Here is a 22,630-nt window from a genome sequence, read left to right as displayed (position 1 = left end):
CCCCCCGTGACCTTTAATTCACCCCCAAGGGGAGGGGGAAGGCTCCTTTAACCCCAGTCAAAGGAACTTCTTCCAAGACCATCCATGTACTTTGCAGCCCCTCACGAACTGCCGGCTATTAAAACCAGAATGGCCACTAGCCAGTAGCTAACAACAGAAGGGATCCCACAAGCCCCCTCCCTTTGGATTTATGATGAACGCATTGAAAAGCAGTTTAAAAGAGAGAAGAAGAAACCTCCCGGAGTTGCACCGCCTAACAAGGAGGAATGCAAAGACAGGCACACACGGGCTGCTGCGCAGGGAGAGACAAATCACTGGACGGAGGCCAAGCAGGTCTTGGGCGCGGTCTGGGGAGAAGTTTGGGGAAAGAAGGTGGACTTGGGGGAGGGGGCTCCCTTTTCTGGGGCGTCAGACGCGACCGAGGTCCTCGATGTGTGCGGAAGGTCAGCGAGGAGAGACGTCACCCTGTAGCGGGAGGCGATGGGTCAGCGATGCGGGAACGTGATGGTTTGGACGGGGGTAACTGGGATGGGTTGAGTCATGTGAAACCAGCAGGGCGTGTGGTTCTGTCCCAGCAAGACTCGGGGCCAGTGTGGCTGGATTGGCCATTAAGGTGCATGGAACCAGTGCTAGTAAAATGATCTCGATCTACGGGGCTGTTGGGACATACCGGAGGGGGGAGGTGGGGGCTATAGACTGAGGCAGCCCGGGGGAATGAACAAATCTAGCCCCGGCTTTACAGAGCTGCGAGAAATCAAGTATCCTTAAACCAACCAGGCTGGACTACCAGGGGTGGTGCCGGGCTCCCATGAAGCTTGGACGAAGAGGTCGTGTTTGTCACCTTGATAAACTCAAGCTCCCTGGATAATCAGGCTAATTTGGAGAGCTCTCCTGTTGTTCGCACCCCGTAATTGACGGGAGTGCTGGACCCTGGGCGCTGTATTCTCTGCCTGGCGCCCTAATGAAGTTAGGGAGTCCTCCTGTTACCGGCTGTATAATCTTATCCACTATCCCGACAAGAAACGTGCTGAGATCTTGGCGTCCCGTTCCTACCCCCTTGTCCTGAATGCACAGACTTTACTTAAAGTACCCTGAGAGCGAACAGCACGAACACTGGTTGTAAGTTGCTAGGTCCTTGCCAAGACAGGTAGATTTGTTTCATGCTACTCTTCTCTGTCTGCCAGGGTGAATTAATTACCAAGTCTTCCAATTAGGGCCGATTTAATGGACCAAGGATGTATCCCATAAAGAACAATTCATCAAGGAAACCAAAATAACTGACTGCCCCCTTCCTTGCTTTGCTGCTCCAGACACATTTTAGTTGCATAAGATACCAACGTTTTAAAACTTTTCATGAAATCTGAATTACTTTAAAGGGTGTAATTGTCTTGGGCTAAGTCCGTCTGCAGATTCTGGAGTTTTAATAACTTTCCCACATGCGCGGAGGCTCTTCTGTCGTAGAAAAGGGGCAGGAGCCGTCCGACACAAGGCGGCCAAAAAAAAAATTGCCCTCCCCCCCAAAAAAAAATTCAGAACGCTTGTGAGAAACTTTCTACCAAGTTTGCAAAAGGAGCTTCCCCTTTAAATACAATCGCTTGGAAGAGAAAGTTGCGATCTGCGCTTCACCATTGTAGCTACACAACCTGAAGTGATGTTTGTGTGTGTGTGGGGGGGGGGGTGTTTATTTTTAAACAAAAGCGCGGTTGTGAATTTTCGATGTTTCAGGTGACCCTGTTTCTTGATCTGCGTAAATATAATTAAAGTGCTTTTTGTGGCATTAATAAAGAGTTATTTGTAATACATTTCCACTGCAACACAAAGGCTGCCTTTATGTGGCAGGAGTTTCGAGCCGAGTCCAATTTATACAACATTTTGTATTTTTAGCCCTGGACTCTGTTTGGATGGAGCCTGTGGAAAGGGAGAACCCTTTTCTGGTCCCCCTGTAAAAATCTGATAAATTTCTTTAAAAAATAAAGCACCATTGAGAGCGTGCGGTTAACTCTTTAGCGGCTGCCAGAAGGCTGGAGCTCTCCTCTTTTACAAGGCTGGGGTGGAAAGAGAGGGTCTCTGGCTGGGTGCTGCCGGAGTGTGTTATGGCTAGAAGTGGTGGGGTCCGAGGGGGAGGGAAAGGTGCGACCGGCATGCACACGCGCCCGCCCGGTGCATTGGATGTGTTGCGAGCACCGAATTGTGCGAGGGGAGGAATCCGCTCAGAAACCAAGAACGTGTAAACCGGTGTAGCCGCCTCTTCCCCAACCAACCAATGAAATCTGCCCTCTGCTCGTTAGAGCATCCTTGAAATAATACATTTGCTAATTCCAGGCGGGTTCCCTCCTAAGCCAGTCGAAATCTATTTAAGCGGAGGAGTGAATGAAAGCGACAGATTTGTGCCTCGACCGGCCTGGATATTGAATTTAGAGGGTCTGTACGCTTCAAAGCGCTCGTTATTGACAACAGATTGTAGTGTGTTTTCACGGGGTATTGGGGATTGTTCCTTAATAACCAGCTACACTTCACCAGTGCTGCTAAAAGTTAGTTCTTGGACCAGCACACACGTCACCCGGGGGTGACTTTATCCCAGGTCTTTCGGTCTAGGGGTGGTCACATTCCACAAAACGCTGTTCAGCGTTTAACAAGGCTAATCCCGGGTTAATCTAACGATTACCTGCAAAGGCCTCCCACTTCAGTGGGTCCCAGTGCTACTGTTTATACAGCTAATCTATGGCAACAACTGCAAACACGGGTACAGACGAAAGCATCCGATGAAGGGAGCTGTAGGTCACGAAAGCTTGTGCTCAAATAAATGTGTGAGGCTCTCAGGTGCCACAAGTCCTCCTGTTCTTTTTGCGGATACAGACTAACCCGGCTGCTCCTCTGAAACCTGCAAACCAGAATCACTTCCCTTCTATGGCTCCTGAATCGACAGTCTTTCCAACAAGCCGCCCCGCTGCCCGTGGGTGCCACAAGTACTCCTTTTCCTCTTTCAGAAATTAGCTGGTTTTACCTGGCGGACTAATGTAAAGCTGTCCTAGCCTTAAAGGGGCTATGCACCCACTTGGCTCATTTTCACTCCCAGGCTGGTTTGCAAGGGCATTCTAAGAGGTACCCATCGGGGCAGAACCGTGCCTACATGGTGACCCCTGCCCCTGCCGATGATGGGACCCGCAACATTACAGCAGTGAAAACAGCATCGTCCTGAAGTCTTAAAAGTTCACAGTTCACCTCGCCATCTGCTTGGGCGGAGGGGATCATTTGTGAAGGAGACACCTTTTTTTTTTTTTTAGTGGCCAATAAAACACCGTTTCAACGGTCCAGATTGTTTGCCTCCTCCAGCAGCAAATGGTCCCGATTCTTAAATGCACGATTCTATTTAAACGAATGCAATTCCTGTATGAGACCTGCCTCAAACCGACCTGAGATTTGAGGAGGAAAGCCTAGAAAACACTCAGCAGCTCAACGCAATCCGCTTGCCATGGACATAAAATGTTGCAAATCGATAGGCTTCCATCTCTGCTTTGAAAACGGACCCCCCCCCCCGCCCCGTCACAGAATAAAAATGCCTCTGAAATCTGCCCCCTGCTCCTGCGAGAACGCATGATGCAATCCCACCGGTGCAAACCAACTGTCCCAGACCACCTTAAATGAAGGAAGGGGAATCCTTACCTGTAGCAGCCAGTGGAACGTTTCTCCGATTAAGGGGAATCCCATAGACCCTTTAGGGATCGGTAACTTGCAGCTTTTGTCCCGAGTGGCTGCCCAGCGCAGCTGCCACAGCTGTTGGGACACTGCCAAGAGCAGAGTCAATGATACCAGGCATGCAGCAAGGGTAGCCAGCGCAGAAACCAGATCAAAACTTTCGAAAAGCATATTTGGAAGGAGGAGGAGGAGGAGGGAGGGGGGGAAAAACAACCCAAACCCTCTGAAATGCACCGCACACAGGCACCAAAAAAAGGCAAATAAAAAGTCACCCACTGTAGCGCTTCATAGAAGGTGAGCTCAGAGCAGGGAAGGGGGAGGAGATCAGAATTTGGGGGGTGGGGTAGGGAGGTGTCTGGTTCTCTTCCCCCCACCACCAGCAGCAAAATAAGATTCCCCTCTCTGAAAACTTTTAAAGTCAACTTTTACAGAGCATACAGCCAAAAAGAAAAAAACAACCCACAAACTCTGAGTGTGCAATCAAATTAAAAAGAAAGAAGAAGAAAGAAGAAGAAAAAACCCTATGCAAATGCTATAGGTCTCTTTGCTGCCAGTGCAAGCCAGAAAAATATAGCATCTATCTAGATCGTGAAATAATTCAGCAAAGATCTGGAGAGATGGAGCAGGAATTAAATATATATATATATATATATATATATATATAAATATATATAAATATATATATATATAAATAAATAGAGAGAGCGAGTTATATAGCTATATATAGGCTGGTTATTGTAAGCCCTAGACTTTTCTCCACTGGATTGCTGTAAAGAGGGAGGTTTGGTTGTTAAAGCCTCTCTCAATGTGAGTTTGAGTAAAAAAGAAAGTCAATGTGTGTGTTTATATAGAGGCAGGGAGGCTGAGTAATGGGCAAGCAGCCAGCTGCTGGCTGCTCCCCCCCTTCACTTCAGAGGACTTTTTGGAGGCGGGGTGAACGTCTAGGCAGACCGGGCGCTGGAGCGTGCGAGGTTTGGCTTCAGTCCCAGAAAGGAGACAGCCAGGGAGAGTTGTAGAAGGATCAAACTGAGTTTTTCATTTTCCTGTCTGCTGGAATCCACACCTACAACAAGGAGAGAAACAAACAATCGCTCAGCCATGTGGGGGCATCTTTCCCAGCCCTGGGCTTTTGCCGCAGCTTTCACCTGGACAGGGGCGAGGGGGGTGACTGGGACATCATTGTGTTTATTGCTTCACTGTTGTTGGTTTTTGTTGGGTTGTTGTTTTTTTTTGAATGAGATTTTCTTTCCATAGTGTCTCCTTGACACACACCCTGCAGCAGCAAGAGGCGATCCTAGGAGGAGCTGTACAACTGATTTACACCAGTGTCTCTGGAGATCAACCAGCTCCCCCCCCCCCCCAAAAAAAGACTTTAAAATTACTAGACAAAATAACCTCAGGGTCCGATCCGACTTTCTTGTTCTGCATTAGCAGCCTGTGCACGTTCTTGGAGGCAAAGGGCGGAAAGAAAGGTGTGTTTGAAAAGAGAGCACAACATTTCAGATAGCCCTGAAGTTTTGCCAGCCCAGTTCGAGGGAGGCTGTTAAACTTCCTTGCTCGCCTTTGATTCCTCCTGAGTAGAATAGCGATTGTCCTCCAGATTCTCTGCCTCCCCCCCACACACAAAATTTACCACCCACACACACCAGGGAAAGGTATTCTCCAAGTGTCAGGGCTTGGTAGTTAAAGGCAGATTTGCAAAGAATTTGCTTCAGATTACAGGGAAAACCAAAGTTCATTGACCCTTCCCCCCCGGTTTGAGTCTGGTGGATAAGTGCAGAGCACAGATGTCTGTAGCTGCCTCTCCCCCTTTCACGGTCTCAGATTCATAGAGTATCAGGATTGGAAGGGACCTGGAGGTCATCTAGTCCAACCCCCTGCTCAAAGCTGGACCAATCCCCAATTTTTGCCCCAGATCCCTAAATGGCCCCCTCAAGGATTGAGCTCACAACCCTGGGATTTAGCAGGCCAATGCTCAAACCACTGAGCGATCCCTCCCTGCAAAACCATCAGCTTGTCCTGAAGGTTTGGTCTTCTCTGAGTCAATGGCAGCGGTGTGCGTGTGTCAGAGCGCCTCAGGACTGGGCCTCACTTTCTGCCCTGAATGCACGTCTGGCTCGGAGCACGGCATGAGACAGGAGCTCAGCCCGGCCACCCTCGCCCTCTCTCTGCACGCTCCGGAGTGGAAGCGCCGGGCTCGGCTCCCGTCGCGCGGAGCAGCAGCGCGCTTCACTCTTTGCCCTGTAACCCCACCTGGTGGACACTTCGGATACTACATTGCTTTGAATGGCAGGTGAATGCAGGAAAGAAAAGCGCATCTTTCCCTTCTGCATTCAAAATGGGTTTCGTCTGAATGCTAAAGGACATAGGAAACCAGGCGATCTCCTTTCCCCCTCTCTCCCTCCTGTCCACTTTTCCTTTCCGCCTGTTCCTTGTGCCCACGCAGCCACTGCTGAAGTATCTCTCGTTTAAAAAACCATCATAATCTGTGCAAACAGCTGGGGAATTTTAGTCTTGGGTTCTAAGGGATACCGATACAGTAGGTTGTTGGAGGTAACATTAGACTGTCCCCCGGCATCCCTGACCTATCAGTGCTTTGCAGGACCTACTATCCAAATTTAGGGGGCAGAACTAGAAACAGAGCCCGGTCTCCTAGCTAGGTATTCGTCTCCCTCACTGGACACTGTAGGACAGAGGCTGCATGTTCAACAAACTACCCTCTCGGAAGCTCGTTGGGCCAGGAGGTGTCTTTACTGCCCTCCCAAAAGAGGAAGGAGTTGGCGCTTGCAGAAGTGAGACAGAGGCGGCCCCTGATTGAATTTCCTGCTAAATAATTCTCTCTGCCGGCTGCTGGGGAGCCTTTCTGCAGTCAAAGGGGTGCTGGGAACTGCTAAACTGCAAGGCAGGTTCCCGGAGCAACAGCAGACCATGCCCTCATGGAGGGCTGCTTCCCATGAAGATGGGAGTGGGTTCCCAGGCCTCTTTGCCTTCAGCAGGAAACGATGCTAGAAAGGCTGCCGTAAGGAGCAGCCCTGTGTTGGGCGGAGGTGGGAGGGACTGGATGTCCTGGTGGTGGTTGAGCTGCCTCTCATGTCCATCTGCCTTTCTGTGCAAGTTTCTTGGTCAAACACTTGCTCGGCAGGGAGTGGGGTGATCTCCAGGGTCTGTGACTAGGGCCAATGGGGACCTGGTGCCCCCTTTTTCACACAGGCACCCACGTCTCCCCTACATTCCCTCCCCTTCAGAGAAGAACATGGAGAAACGGGTGGGCGCACCGGGCATCCCCTGAACTCAGCCTCGTGCTGCGGTTCAGCTTCTCTGGGCCCAGCCTTTCCCTACCTTCCTTCCTGTGCTGTTGATGCAGAAGCATCTTCCAGCTAAGCCAGCTAGTGCATCCCCCAACATGTGGAGTGATCCATTCCCCCCACAGACCTTTACTACACATGGCTACTGGGGGCCAGGGGGTCTAGCAGTTAAAGCAGAGAACCGGTGACTTCGTTCTAGTCTTGATTCCATCATTCAGCTGCTTTGAGTGACCCTGGGCAAGTAATGCAAATGCCGTGCCTCAGTTTCCCCAACCATGGCAATAATACCACCTGCCTTTCAGAGGTGCCTTGTGTTCCTCCTGCTTTCCAAGCAAAAGCAAGAGGGGCAGGGAGGGTGGAAAGGTGGGAGCAGCTGCTTCCTGGCTTCCTTGTGAACAGAATGCTGGGCATCATGAAGAAAGGGATAGATAATAAGATAGAAAATATCATATTGCCTCTATATAAATCCATGGTATGCCCACATCTTGAATACTGCATGCAGATATGGTCGCCCCATCTCAAAAAAGATCTATTGGACTTGGAAAAGATTCAGAAAAGGGCAACAAAAATTATTAGGGGTATGGAACGGCTGCCATATGAGGAGAGATTAATAAGACTGGGACTTTTCAGCTTGGAAAAGAGACAACTAAGGGGGGATAAACTAGAGGTCTATAAAATCATGACTGGTGTAGAGAAAGTAAATAAGGAAGTGTTATTTACTCCTTCTCATAACACAAGAACTAGGGGCCACCAAATGAAATTAATAGGCAGCGGGTTTAAAACAAACAAAAAGAAGTATTTTTTCCACACAGCTCACAGTCAACCTGTGGAACTCCTTCCCAGAGGATGCTGTGAAGGCCAAGACTATAACAGGGTTAAAAAAAGAACTAGATAAATTCGTGGAGGACAGGTCCATCAATGGCTATTAGCCAGGCTGGGGAGGGATGGTGTCCCCAGCCTCTGTTTGCCAGAAGCTGGGAATGGGCAACAGGGGATGGATCACTTGATGATTCCCTGTTCTGTTCATTCCCTCTGGGGCACCTGGCACTGGCCACTGTTGGAAGACAGGAGATTGGGCTGGATGGACCTTTGGTCTGACCCAGTAGGGCCATTCTTATGTTCTTGGTGCCTGGTTGAAATCCCTCCCTCCAGCACAGTGGGCTGAGCTGCCTCCCTCCATGATGTGCTCTCCTCAGGCCGTGATGAATTTCCAGTAGGAAATCGTTGTGCAAGTCAACGTGTCTGCCAAGCAGCTTTCATTCTCCCTTCACATGTTCAATGCCCTCTGGGGAGGGAGGGTTGGTAGAGGCTGTCAGAGGCAGGGCCACCGGGAGCAAAGGGGAGACCCTGGAGCATCCACCTCACCACGCAGCTGCCCCCGGGATCTGTGGGGTGAAGGGAATGATGTCTGGTAGTCAGAGCTCAGGACTAGGAGTCACAACTCCTGGGTTCTATTGTCCAACAGTCCTGCCCTTGGCTTGCTGTGTAACCTTGACCACTCTCTGTGACTCAGTTTCCCTGCCCCCAAGCTGGCCGCCTGCTCAGGGGAGAATTTTACCCATAGTGACCTGAGTTATCTAGGGTACATACAAACACCTCAAACTCCACAGGCTTGACACTCCCTTTTCCCACAGGTTTGAGGTTACTGAAGGTGTTTTTCTACCATACATAACTTGAAGCAATGCACGCAGTAAGACTGTAGCTCTCTGGGGCCGGGACTGGCTTTTTGTTCTGCATTTGCAGAAGTCTACTGAGGCCTTTGCCCGTGACTACAGCTAGGAGGCACTACTGCGATGGCCATCATGTGCCAGCAATGCCCCTCTGCCATGTACATTGGTCAAACTGGACAGTCTCTACGTAAAAGAATAAATGGACACAAATCAGATGTCAAGAATTATAACATTCATAAACCAGTCAGAGAACACTTCAATCTCTCTGCTCACTCGATTACAGACCTAAAGGTCGCAATATTACAACAAAAAGACTTCAAAAACAGACTCCAACTAGAGACTGCTGAATTGGAATTAATTTGCAAACTGGATACAATTAACTTAGGCTTGCATAGAGACTGGGAGTCGATGGGTCATTACACAAAGTAAAACTATTTCCCCATGTTTATCCCCCCCCCATTCCCCACTGTTCCTCAGATGTTCCTGTTAACTGCTGGAAATGGCCCACCTTGATTATCACTACAAAAGGTTTTCTTCCCACCCAGCTCTCCTGCTGGTAATAGCTCATCTTAAGTGACCACTCTCCTTACAGTGTGTATGATAACACCCATTTTTTCATGTTGTGTGTGTATATAAATCTCCTCACTGTATTTTCCACTGAATGCATCCGATGAAGTGAGCTGTAGCTCACGAAAGCTTATGTTCAAATAAATTGGTGAGTCTCTAAGGTGCCCTAGTACTCCTTTTTGCAAATACAGACTAACACGGCTGCTACTCTGAAACAATAAAATAACAGTAGGAAGAAAGGCCAGTAGCAGCCAACTCTCTGGCCCAGGGGATGGCTTCTCTATTCTAAGCCTCAGGTTTGCAAGTCCTAAACACCTTGACTTCAAATCCTCATGGGGAAGGTCTCTGCTCTACATCATTCAGAAGGTCAGACTAGATGATCACAGTGGTCCCTTTCATAGATTTCAACCTTTGAAAGGGTCAAGTTAGTCCATCACCCCTTCCTATATACATCACTAGAATACTTTGCAATTTACTGTGTTTGGGTCTTTGGGATGAAGCCTGAGGTTGTCTCTACTTAGGGTGAGGCATTAAGGATCCCATAGGAGCTTGCCTCAGTGTCTTTTGCCAGTTCCCCCGCCCCCCCACCCCCCCACCTCCTGCTTTGGTGGAACAGGCTGGCAAGTGGCCACCCTTTGCCCCAGAGTGAAGCACTTTGGGATCCTTCAGGATGGGAAGGAAGTATGACTGCAGATAATTATAAAATATTGGGGGGGAGGGTACATCTGGTGGTAAATTAGCATAAAATAGCTTTGCCATTCATTTGTCTGATCACAATAGCCTAAATGCCTGGTGGAAAAGATCTTGTTACATCCCCCGTTTTCCACCCTGTACAAAGTGCCTCAATACTGAATCTCAACCAGTTCATAATTCATGTCCCCACCCTCCTTTCCATTGCCCATGGGCCTGACCACATCTCCCCACCCATTCCCCCACCACCTGGTCCTGTTCCCTTTCTCCCTTCGTATTCCCCATTGTGGGCACCCTGCCTCCCATCCCATCTCATGATCACATAGGCACCGACAGCACGTGTTTCCCTGGCAAAGCAACACTAGGAAAGTATTTAATGTCAATGTAATTGGCTTTTAATGCAATTTAGCAGCTGGGAGCAGGGGGAATCCAGGTGACCAGCCGGCTTTCCTGAGCCCCTGGCAAATGCTCCACTGAGCACAGCGTTAGAACTGCTGGAGTACTACTTAAAGTTTCAATTCACCGGCCTCGGGCAGTTAGCAAGTAAGGGGAAGTGAGGCATGCCCAGATCAGCTGAGATGGCTATTTTAATTACAGCTGATCGACATAAAAATACTCTGAACTGGGAAGTTTCTTTGTCCTGGCTCAGACTGCAGGGAAACGGGACCAGACCTTGACACAGACTCCACCCCCCACCAAAAAAAAAATTAAACTCCTTTAGCACCTGATTGTTAATATTTCTAAGTCTTCTGGAACAGCCATGTCAATTTCATATGTGTTGTGTTCAGAGTACTCACATGCAGCCGTATTTGCAGCGCACCTGTCATCATTCATGAACTCGGGCGCAATGCCTCATCGACATTACAGACTTCCTATCAGATGATGGGCCTTTCCCTCAAACCCAGGGAAAATATACAGGCAAGGCAGGCTAGCCACCCCCGGTAGTGTCTTGTAATTAGAGCTTGGGGATTTTCCACCCTGCAAAAAATTTCAAGTGTTAATATTTCCCCCCCCCCCCCATTCTGAATTGGGACAAAAAACATTTTTTTTCAAAAATTTTCTTTATTATAATTCACAAATTTTTCCAACAAATTTTGCTTGGGATAACTAGCAATATTTTGTTATTATTAGTTCAAAACATTTTGTTTCCATTTCATGTAAAAATAAAATACATTACATTAATTAAACACAAAATAAAACAAAGTTAATTCAAAGCAGAAAAATGAAACTTTCCAGTCCCCGAATGTGGAAAGCCAATGTTTCAACATTTTTTATATTTTCCCATTTATTTGAAACAAAATTTTGATGAAATCTAAGTGATTTCAATAAAAAAAATTGCCAGTTTAGTTGAAATGGCATTTTCCAATGCAAAACTGTTTCAACGGAAATTTGTTAACACGCTCTACTTGTAATGCCAGGCTCCATTGATCAGGCAGATTTCAAGCAAAGATCTAAAAGTGCTTTACAAGCTTTCCTTAAATAAGCCTTTCAAACCCACTGGGTGGTAAATCAATATTTACCCCATCATCCCCATTAAAACAGGCCAAACAGAATGTAACTTTCATGAAAATTTGCTCTTTTTTGTCAAAATTTTGGTGAAAAAAATTAGTCAAAATGTCCCAATTTGGAATTTTTTGGTCAGAGCTAGAGCCGGTCAAACAACAGATGAACGTTTCTGTCAAAAATCTTAACCTGTTTTTTTTTTCCACTGACATTGCAAATTTCAGGCATTTTTGACCAGCTCTAATCCCCTCTTTATGGAGGCGGAACTGACCACAGGAAAGGCAAGTGACCTACTTCAGGTCATGCAGCAAGTCACTGAAAGAGCCAGGAACAGAACCCAAGAGTACTGGCTCTTAGGGGCCCTGCTCTAACCAGTAGACCCCGCTCTCTGCCACTTCTTGGGAATTCTTTTTGTGTTTGTGCAAAACCAAAACACCTTTCCTAAGATGACACAGGTGCACAGAAACAGGGTGTTCGGGTGAAATAGCCGACCAGTAACAGCTCTGCATGTCGGTTTGGCAGTAACAGTGCATGCGTCTAACTCCCAGTGCGATTGTACATTGGTGGCTCTAATGGACACTGACTGTGAATTATTAATATTTGCATTACAGCAGCACCTAATCCATTTGAGACCAGGGCTCTACTGGGCTGGGTACTGTATGGACAGTCCTTACAGCTTGCACTCTAAATAGACTGAAGAGGCAAAGGCAGACAAGGGAAACTGAGGCACAAGGAGGGGGAGGCAACTTGCCCACGGTCACCCGGCAGATCAGTGTCAGAGCCAGGAATAGATCCCAGGTCTCCTGAGTGCAAGTCCAGTGCACTACTCCTGCTGCCTTTCACCTGGTCCCTATTTTTGCCTCTTCAAATGCTGGCCTTGATGTGGAAAGTAATGGCCCGTACAGGCCGTGCAGCAGGGAATGGCTCCCCATGGGGGCAGGCAACTGGGCTCTGCCTGGGAACGGAGAAAGCCCGTGCTGAAATATAAATGATGTCTCTTAAGCCCCACGGACAGGAAGGAAAACCACAGGGGCACGGCTGGAGCTGTTTGTCATACTTCATTCTCCGCACGGATGTGCCGTAACCCCACCACAACTGTGCTGCATCTCGCCCCCCTGCGGCCCAGTGACCATGCGAAGGGCTGGATTGTGCTTTTGACTTTCATGGCTGTGCATAGGGGGGTAAGGGGACGCGCCCGCAGGGCTCACTTAAAGGCAGGGCATGATTACAGCCCTGCATTCTTCCCAACAGCACACACACACACCAGGGGAGAGCTATGGAGCTCTCCGTGTGTCAGACGTCTGCCCCTAAATAATCCCTCTCCAGAGGGACTGTGACTTTAAAAAAGCAATTCCCTCTGCCTGACAATTAGAGCATCCCTGCATTTCCTTCCCTCGCCCAGAGGGGCAGGCCTGTCCCCTGCTGGTATTACCCTGACAACTGTTCCTCCTTCTGGGGCCACCTGGTTATTAGCAAAGGAGTACTTGTGGCACCTTAGAGACTACGGCTGTTACTCTGAAAACTGGTTATTAGAATCTCTCAAGCAGAAGCACTTTCCCCGTTGCCCATGCATCATTCCCCCTCCTCTCCCCCCCCCCCACAAACCCCCTTTGTATCAGTCTGCGCACAGCCCATCCCAATCTGCAGCCCCTGAAGCAACCCCCCGCAGCGGTGACCTGGCTGCTGAGTTAATCTTTCCCAGGCTCTGTTCCCTCCAGCCAGAGAGTTTGGGGTTAACGCAGAGGACCACACCATGCCTTTCCCCCCCACCCCTCCCACCCCCGCCCATTTGAAAATCCCTCAGGAGGGGAGGTGGCTCTGATGTTCCCCTAAGGGAATCCCCATCTGATCGTTCCACCAGAAAAGGGGGGGGGGAGGGGCACTCCCTGAGAAGGGGATTTGGACCCCAGCACCTGTAGACCTCAGGGATATATTGGAAGCCAGGCCCCACTGCTTCCCCACCAGTCTGCCCCACTGCCCTGACAGCACAGCTCCATTGCTGTTAGCATGGCTGTGCTGAACTCTATTGTCCAGCCATATTCACTGGTGCCTGGATTAAGGGCAAAGTGTGTGCAACCCCAGCTTGCTTCTTTCACCTTGCCCTACATATGGAGACTCAACCCCACAAAAAATCTGGGAATGGGGGTGGGAAGGAGCTGTGGTGGGGAAAGGGTGCTCCTTCTACACAGACAGAGTGAGAAGCCCTCCCAGATCCATGGGGGATGATGTTATCCCGTGTAACATAACCTATCACCTAGCTTGCTTTTGCACTAACCTTAAGGATTGTAGGAAATGCCGGGGCAGCTCGGACAAGGGGTCCATCTAGCCGAGTATCCTGTCTCTGACAACCACCAGTGTCAGATGCTTCAGAGGAAGATGCAAACCGCCCCCCCCCCCCAAAAAAAACCAACAAAACCAAAAAACACAACCCTCATGTATTGAGCAACTGTGGAATAATCTGCCCACAGAAAGAGTTTCTTCCTGACCCGTCAGTTAGTGATTGCCCTGAAGCATGGGAGTTTATATCCCTTTCCAAGCTTTTTATTTAAAACAATTCTGTTAAATGTAACTGGATGGTCTCATTGTATCCACACAAATGTCCAGTCCTTTTTATAATCCTGTTAAGCTCTCAGTTTGGAGAGAATGGCAGAGTCCCACAGGTTAATTATGCATTATGTAAAAACCAATCTATACATATTTCTTAATTTTAAATTTGCTGCAGCCTTTCATTTTCATTGCGTGCCGCCTCGTTCCTGTATTATGTGAGGGTAAACAGGAGCACGAGATTTACCTTTCTCAACACATCACTCCCCCATATACATTTTGCGTTCCCTCTTTTCACTACACAAACTCTCCTGCCGTACTTTTACATGCCTGGCTATGAATATTATGCAGGAAAAACTGAATCCACTCCATGCTAGCAGATATATTTTTTATCACCTGCCATGAAATAGACATTTCTAGGTCCTGTTTCCTTCTGAAATGTAGCATTTGCTTATGAAATTATTTTGTATTTTGTCAAGCATTTGTTGCCTTTTGGCAACGGACATCTTTTTAACATACTGATCTGTTTCGACTCATATTTTAGCCACCAAAGTAAAAAAAAAAACCCCAAAACAATAAATAAAGACTGCTATGGATTGGAAATGCACCACTGCTATTTTTGATTCTGTTCTGACCATTACAGAAGCCATCTTCTTATACTTCATACCTAACTACACACAAAAGCATAATGTTTGTATTTGATTTAAAGTCAGTTTTCATCAAAAATCTGAAACCTTTGGACATATATTCCCCTCTGCTCTACTTTGTTCAAAATGGATTTCATTCTGCTTCTCTTTTTTATTTAGATTATTTGTTTTATATGATCTAGGCTTTAGTTTTCTCCCCTTTAACAATAAGGGGTTTATATTTTTATCGCATATTTCACATGGGTGGATCTCAAAGCACTTTACACACTTAACTGTCTGTGTAAAATTACAACAAATAAATGTGGATACATTAATGTAAACCCCACATCCAGCTCAGCCAGACAAACAGAATCTATTAAAGATCTGATTTAATTTAAATAAAATCTCCAATTTCTCTGTAATTTAAGCATCATCCTTGCTGAGTTATTAATTGAAAAAACATGACCCTGCAATTTAATTTCCAGCTGGCTTTCTGGTCACCATTTTTTTTAAAACAAAATAATTCTAAAGTTTATGGGCTAGATTCTCAGCTAGCATACATTGCTGTAACTCCACTGACTTCAATGAAGTTACTTCAGCTGGAGATGTTCCTTATTGACTTCAATGGAGCTAGATCCATTTTCGCCAGCTGGGGATCTGGCCCTGAGTTATTGACCATCGGACAACTTACACCCTGCATTGAAATTTACAAGTTGCTGGGTAGCTCACCCCTAAGATGAAAAACTTTGACTGAAGCAATTCAGAAAAAGAGATGGATAAGAAGGTTTAGAGAGCAACTGGATCAAATTCCCCAGATCTGGAAGCATCAGTCATCTGATGCCAGCCCCAGTTAGCACTATTTTCTACATTCTGCAGGCTGGGATCTCAAATAGGTAAAACATTTCAAAGTTCAAACAAACAAAAACTTGTAACTTACCAAATACTTAGAGTCCAACTTGACTTGAACAATTTACTGCTCCCCCACCCCCCCACCCCCAAATCTGTACCTCCTACAGATTGTTCCCCCCATGAAAGAAGCCAAGAGCATTTTATAGAATAAAAGCTGGTGTGGTATCCGCCCACAGCATGATGTCTGAAAATGAGTATTCATAAGCATTTAAGAGCTGTGGCAAGGTAGGGCCCACCCCCCACACACACACCCTGCCGCCCCTCACATGAGCGTGCACATTTCAGATCGCAGATTAAACTTTTTTTTTTTTGCTTGTTGTTCTTTTTCTCTCCCCCCGCAACCTCCCCATGAAAACATGTTTTTAAATGTTCAATTAAGATTCTCAAATATCTTCTCCCCCGCCACATCCCTTCTCCCTGCAGTAACAGTTTTTGAAAAGACTCAGAAACCAGTATGTTTCTGCAAAGAGTTTATCAAATTACATTTGGTGACAAAGAGCTAAAGTGCATTTTCTTGAAGGCTTGACAATTGGGGATCCATCAAGGAAATGAAAAGAATGACAGAAAACCAAGGGCTTTTGTCAAATGTAGAAACAGCCGCGTGAAAGGCAAGGATTTGGGGCCCTTTGGGTGGGTTTGCTTGATTTTCGTTTTGGTGGCATTTGGTTTTATTTCATTTTAATGTCTCTCCTGCATGTTAAAGTTCTAACCACAGGGAGGAAGGCAAATTTGGGGAGCTTAAAATTCATGAGCTCTTCTCGTTTTTAACAAGATGTCGGTGTTCAAAAGGCGGCGGGGGGGGGGGGGGGGAAGAGCCCTTTAGAAATGTGAAGCTTCAGAGATAATGACTGATCGCTTTAAGATTGCATGGGAACAGGTGATATTTTTCCCCTCCTTTCCTTCGTTCCTTTTCTCCCCATCTGTCTTTTGTTTAATATGATACTAACAAGAGAAAGGAGCCAGATCATTTTGATATTCTTCTTTTTGCGTGTGTGTTCTCTTGAGAAGAATGCAGCGTGGTAGAATTCCAAACTTTGTTAGGGACAGGGGCTAAAGAGCTACAAACACAACCCCAGAAAAGGGGCAAGGGTGTCGCTTCTTTTCTTACTACGGCGGAACCTGCCCCGAGTGACCAGCTACAATTGGTGGCTTTGCAGAATTAGGCTTTAAACTGAGCTTCAAGAAAATTGTATTGGGGGCCTTGTATTGGGAACGGGGTGACTGCTGGAGATTTAGCTGATTGATTCTCATTTACACTAAGGCCCCTTTACATAAATGTGTAAGACATGTTATAATATTTACATTCACTTTAAGGCCTCTTTTCACTGCCAAAGAGGTGTAAAGGGGCCTTAGTTTAAATGGGAATCAGACCCTCAGATCCTGCTCCCTTTACAGACTTCTCCAAAGCAGGATCCAGTCACTTAGTACAGATTTCATCGATAGTTCCCTGTTGCAAATAGAGCATAAGGCTAGAGGGCTAGGGGCGCTGGAGAGAGATATTCAGTGAGTCCTCACACTAATGATCTATGTATTTGCTCCCATTGCTGATCCTAGCACCAGAGAAGGATTCCCCTCAGAGGCACAGAGGGAAGCAGCCTATTACGTACACTTTCCATCCACAGATCTACTTGCTAACGTTCCTCGCTTGAATGACATTTATCCTCTACTGCTTCCTTATAGAAACATCCTACGTAAGGAAGAGATCAGCTTGGGACCTGCTCCCTATGCAGGACGACTTCCGAGTCAAGACACTTGTGCGCTGCTTTTCCTTTCTTGGTTAGTTAGGAACAGTTTGTACGTCTCGTTTCTGGGCGGGAGATGCTGAACACACAAATAGCTCAAGCTTCTTGCTGCTGATGATGAATAGGGAAAGAATAGTCTCTTGAAGTCTTTAACTGAAAGACCGGACATAACTACAAATTCTTAATAATCTCAGGCTTTAAATAAAGTTTCCTGGCTTTGAGATTCTGATTGGGGAATTTCCCCCCTTCCCCCCCAGATTTTGATTCTTTTTGTTCATTTTTCAGAGTTTTCTGACTTTCTTTTCCATTTTTTAATTTTTCCCTTTTGTTTCTCTCTTTTAAAATGTCCCTCTGGAAATTGTCCGGATGCTTGTAAGCCTCCCCCGTTTAAAAAAAAAAAAAAAAAGTATGAATTCTTCCTCTCCTGACACCCTTCACTTTTATTCCACTGCCACAGAAATCTTTCTCCCAAATATCAGTCTTCTTTGCAAACCATCTGGCTTTTCTGCTGCCTAGATCTTCTGCACACAGCAGATAATTACTCGAAAGACGGGGCTGCCTTAGAATTTGTGCATCAGTGCAAGAATGCAACCCCTGTTATTCTGCATGCTATGTGGCCCTTTGTAAAATTAAAAAGGCATAATGAGAAATATCTTATTCTGCTCTGGAGGGGAAATAAATGAGACTGAATTCCCCCATTCATCTCAAATGAAAATGCTAACATAATCCAAGACAAGAATTGCAAGGTAAGGCAAGTAGGCGTACATATATTTTAAAGGGATCATGGCTTGAAGATGTTGCTGCAGTAATTTAAATGTTATATTATATACACACACACCCCAGATCCCTTGATAAAAAGCATTGCTGATGGGACAGCTTCAAGGAAATGCAGTTGCGAGGGAATCTGAAGAATTTAAACTTTGCTCGGAAAGTCCTTTTTAAAACCCAAGTTTGCCTGGGTGCAAATGCTGAGTGCATTGGGCTGTTAGTTCATTTGTAGCTGGGATGTGCTATCCATCCCGGTGTTACCTTGCATAGTTTTCCTGGTTTTCACCACTTTGCCCAGCTCTTTCCTACTCCCCTCCCCTCCCCTCATTACAAGCCTGGAAGGAAGGCTAAAAGCATGAATAGAGAGAGAGCGTTGAAGAGCGCTGGCTTTTACATTTCAGCTGAAGGGACAGCACGTGATTTTATATTAGCGACAGACAAAGGGCTGCAGACGCCCTGCTTTTTAACCCACCAAAAGGGGGACCGGGTTGCTTTTTCCTCTGCCCTAAATCATGCCTTGTTTACTTATTAAATTCTCGTCACAAACCAAGGGAAGCTAGATGTGGAATTCATTGTCTCCTTCAATGCTGAAATGAGGCGCTCAAGATGCGTTGGATTCCTCGTGAGCTCCAGGATTGGAATGGGGTCGTTTGCAGAGGTGGGGGGGACGGCGTGGGCAGGAAACCCTGGTAGGTCTCTTCCGGAGAAGCCACAACCGGGCAGCTCAGGTGGCTACGTTCCAAAAGGCCCCCAACGAAATTTGCTCTTCATTAGTGTTTTTTATGAGCTGGGGATGAGAATCAGCTCCAGTCCAGCTTGGATAGTTCAGTAAGAACCAAAGAGAGCGAGAAGGGGGGGAGAGACGACTTCACTATAGGCAGGGGACTTGCCTTCCTCAATCCCACTTCATCTTCATCCCTGCTCCAAATGGGAAGGGAGCCAACCACCTTAGGCTGGGATCCTGCAGCGGGCAGACCCCTGCTTCCTGCACGGTGCTGCACTGAGTTAACGAAGCGTCGTTACCGGATCGGGTCCTTGCAGACCCTGCTTTCTCCGGCATCCAAGCCCGATGCTGCTAGAACGTCACTTCAGCGCACTGAGCTCACCGCTGCAAGCGGTCCCCACCCCATCGACTTCAGCAAGGCCAACGCACCAGAGTGAGCCCTGCATTCACTGATCAGCCTTTCACCCCCAGCCCGAATTCCGCACCTGCGTACCTTTAAGCACGTGAGTAGTCCTGTGAGACTTAAGCAAGGGTCTGAAGTGAAGCATGTGCTTAAGTGCTTTTCTGAGTACGGCTGTGGACCAGGAATCAAAGGCCTATGTGACGGCAGGGTCGGGCCCCAAATCAGGAACCTTTGGACTGAAGCCTATGGGGCGAGCAGGGTAAGTGGAGCAGAATCAGTCCCCAGGAGAGGTTAGCCCCTCGCGAATGGCTTGTTTTACACAATGACCTTGTCGCACGATTAATACCGCTTCTGCGTTCCACACAGAGCACCAGATCCGGGGTTAGTGTCTAACCTGTGTAACGTACCCGCCACCCATAGCAGTGAAAGACACCGATGAGTCAGAAGGGGGAACGAGGCACAGTGTGCCAACCCATAAAGGCAAACCAGCAGACAAACACACACCATTTATCTCAGTCACCTACGGAAAACAAGATCCTGATGGCCTCCAGGCTGGGCTCTGTTGGACAAAGCTGAGAAAGGCAAAGACGTAGCACAGCCCCGTCACCAAACCTGCCCTGCTGTGCTAACCTGGGGGGATGAGAACAGGAGCGTCACAGTTGATTGCAGAGTCAGAGTAAGGGAGAGAGCAGGAGGTGGCTTGGTCCAGAGACACGTCGAGCAGCTTCACCTCCCTTTGACCGCAGCACCTCCCAAAATCCAGCCCGTCAGTGGAAGAACTGGTTGAAATTCTTTGAAGGAAATAAACAATTATTGGAAAAATAAACAGGCTTTAATCAAAAATGAATCTTTTTGTGAGTAATCTGTGGGGTTTTAAAAAACTTTTTCCATTTTTTCGACAAAACCAGAAAATGATTTTTTTTAAATTTTCTTTTCCCCATCTTCAATGCCAAAATAGAAAAGTGGGGTGTGTGTGTGTGAGAGTGAGAGAGAGACAGAAAACATTTAAAAAAACAATATTGTTGTTAAAAAACAACTGAATAAACTCAAAATTGTTCCTGTTCAGGGCTGGTGGAATGAAAATTATTTCAGATTTTTTGGATATATTTTTGGGGCAATTCTTCACCATGTTTCAGCCGGAGCTAATCCTTAGTCTCACACAACCTGGATTTCTCTAATAAGTGTTTATGTTTTAGTGGGTAAAAAAAGAGATGGAACAACCCCATCTAACCCTGCAGCAGAAACTCATGTGTCACTCACCTACAAGATAGTTTAACAGACACTAATTATTTCTTCATTTTACCTATGTCTGTGTTTCTGTCCCACATCCTCATTGTTAGTGAGTTATGGAAGGCCATTCCAACCCCCCTTCCAAAAATAAAACTAGGAAAGCATCCTTAAAAAAAAGTGTGATTAGCAGGTGGGAGGTTGAGGGGGGAAGGAAGGTGTTAGATTTAAAACAAGAAACTTTATCCACCTTTCCAGTTAGAACTCAGAGAGAGAAAACCATGTCTAGCATCCTTGACAATCAAATTTTTACAGCAGCCAGAACTGCTTCTGCTGCATAAAGGTAGCTCATATATCTCAAACAAATGCTTATTTTTTGACAGGTAAAAAGAGCTGCAGAGATCCGAGCTAATCCTGCAGTATTAGCCCAAGTGTCGCTCATTGTGCTAACTGACACGCTAACTTGTGTGCTGAGCTCACCAGTTATCTCTTCCCTTCATTTCAGGGTATCCTTCCTCCCTTTATAAGTCCTGGTGTAGCCTCTCCCACTGTTTAGAGATCAGAAAGCAGTTCCAGTGCAAAGATGGTATCCCTGTGGCACCTAAGAGAAAGGAGAACAGGTGTTGAAACAGATCATGCAATGGGGATTAGCAGTTTAGCTTGTTGTTCTGAAAATCATTCAGAGCAGATACCATTTGCCAGTGACAGCTTTTCTGTATCACCTACTGATTCCTGAGACCCCACAGAGACTAATTTTCACTGGGTCGATTCTCATTTTTCCAAACTGATGGCTCTTTTTAAAACTACTCTTCAAACATGACTACTAACCCCTTGCTTTTCTGTAGCTTTTTGCATCTGAGGATCTCAGAGCACTTTGCAAACATTAATTCATTCAGGCCTCACAACCTACCCGGTGGGAGACAGGGAAGTTAACAAATAGCAGGACAATTATCAATCAAACACGCCCATCTGTGTGAGAGAGAAAAAAGTACTGAATGTGGAACTGTATTTGGCTAATGTTTGTAAAGTGCTTTTAGATCCTCGGGTGAAATTTTACTGAATATAATAATCTGGGCATGCAGCATGGATAGGGCGTTGCCAGAATTTTGGTGTGAAAATGTATCCATTTATCCTTTCAGTCTATGCGGTGCCCTTATCCCTTAGACTCAGACATGGGAACAATTATATTTAAGAACACAAGACACCCACATAAAATACCACAGCCTCCAAAATCCATTTACGTTCATTAAGACGGAAACCATATTCATCTCTCTTACCCTAGAATCTGCTTTCCCTCCTCCCAACCCCATCCTCATTCAACTTACCTGCCTGTTTGAAAGGTGGCTCTTCCCAGCTGATGCTCAAAGGATTGTGCTTGGCCCACCTAGCTATCAAATGACGGACAAATTAATTAGCTCTGAAAGAGGATGTGTCCCAAAGGCCGTCCACAGACACCTCAGAAGAGACAGCTTTGCTCCAAACAACTCCGCAGTTCTGGCTTCTTTGCTCCTTAGGCTGACACTTCAGCCAGACTTTTAGTTTTTGATTGACTGTAAATTGGCCAGACGTGGCCATGTCAGAATACAGGTAGGGATGCAGCTAATGAACTGGCTCCCTTCGGTTTTGGGGGGTTCTTTAATCTCCTTCGAATACATTCTCCCACACTCACTTTATCCCCTTTTTCTGGGGAATGGGTATTGAAACCTAAGAGACCTGGTAACCAAGGTAATTGTCTGATGAGGCAGGAGTGTATTTTAGGGAGGGCAGGAGACTTTCCCCTTTTCCTCACTGACTGTGAAAAATCCATTTGAATTGAGCAGGATTTGAAGAGGGATTGGCCGTTCACATGGAGAACAAGAATATCTAGAGTGATAACAGTTAATGCTGACAACGAGCCTGTTGGCAGGGAGATAAAATGGTAGGTTTCAGGGAGTAAGCTGAGAGATCGGTTTAAGACCTAATGTGGGGGCCATTTATTCCACACCCACCCACTGCAGGGTTCTGACATGTTCCTTGGGCATCTGGCACTGGCCCCTGCCGGAGACACAATCAGTCACGGAGCTCAGGTCCGATCCAGACTGGCAGTTCCCATGTTTCCAATTTCAAACACTTTCTCTCTTCCACCGTCAGGCGGCAAAACACAGCGCGGGCCCTGCCTTCTCCACAGGAAAGTGCCTGGGAAAGAGAGTATTTAGCTGGAATAAAATATCACTTGCCACAGGGGCAGCTAGCTCTTCCCCTTGGCAGATCGAGGGC

General features: G+C 46.8%; 1 protein-coding gene across 2 annotated transcripts in view; it reads right to left on the bottom strand.

Moving 5' to 3' along the window:
* CYP26B1 (cytochrome P450 family 26 subfamily B member 1) overlaps positions 1 to 22,157 on the bottom strand; it is a 53,916-nt gene extending 31,759 nt beyond the window's left edge. Inside the window, exons 1-4 of one of the 2 annotated variants that reach the window (XM_048846435.2) lie at positions 21,700 to 22,157; positions 20,855 to 20,975; positions 19,778 to 19,938; positions 3,664 to 4,759 (exon numbers count right to left, since the gene is read on the bottom strand). In XM_048846435.2, the coding sequence (XP_048702392.1) occupies positions 3,664 to 3,867 (204 nt within the window). In that variant the 5' untranslated portion in view covers positions 3,868 to 4,759; positions 19,778 to 19,938; positions 20,855 to 20,975; positions 21,700 to 22,157. Of the gene's footprint in view, positions 1 to 3,663; positions 4,760 to 15,538; positions 15,593 to 19,777; positions 19,939 to 20,854; positions 20,976 to 21,699 lie in introns of those variants that run through there. The other variant, XM_048846436.2, reaches the window with a different exon arrangement.
* Positions 22,158 to 22,630: the final 473 nt, after the last annotated feature.

Source organism: Caretta caretta, chromosome 4, assembly GCF_965140235.1.
Source record: "Caretta caretta isolate rCarCar2 chromosome 4, rCarCar1.hap1, whole genome shotgun sequence".
Taxonomy (NCBI): Eukaryota; Metazoa; Chordata; order Testudines; family Cheloniidae; genus Caretta; species Caretta caretta.
This window is presented reverse-complemented; position numbering and strand designations above follow the sequence as displayed.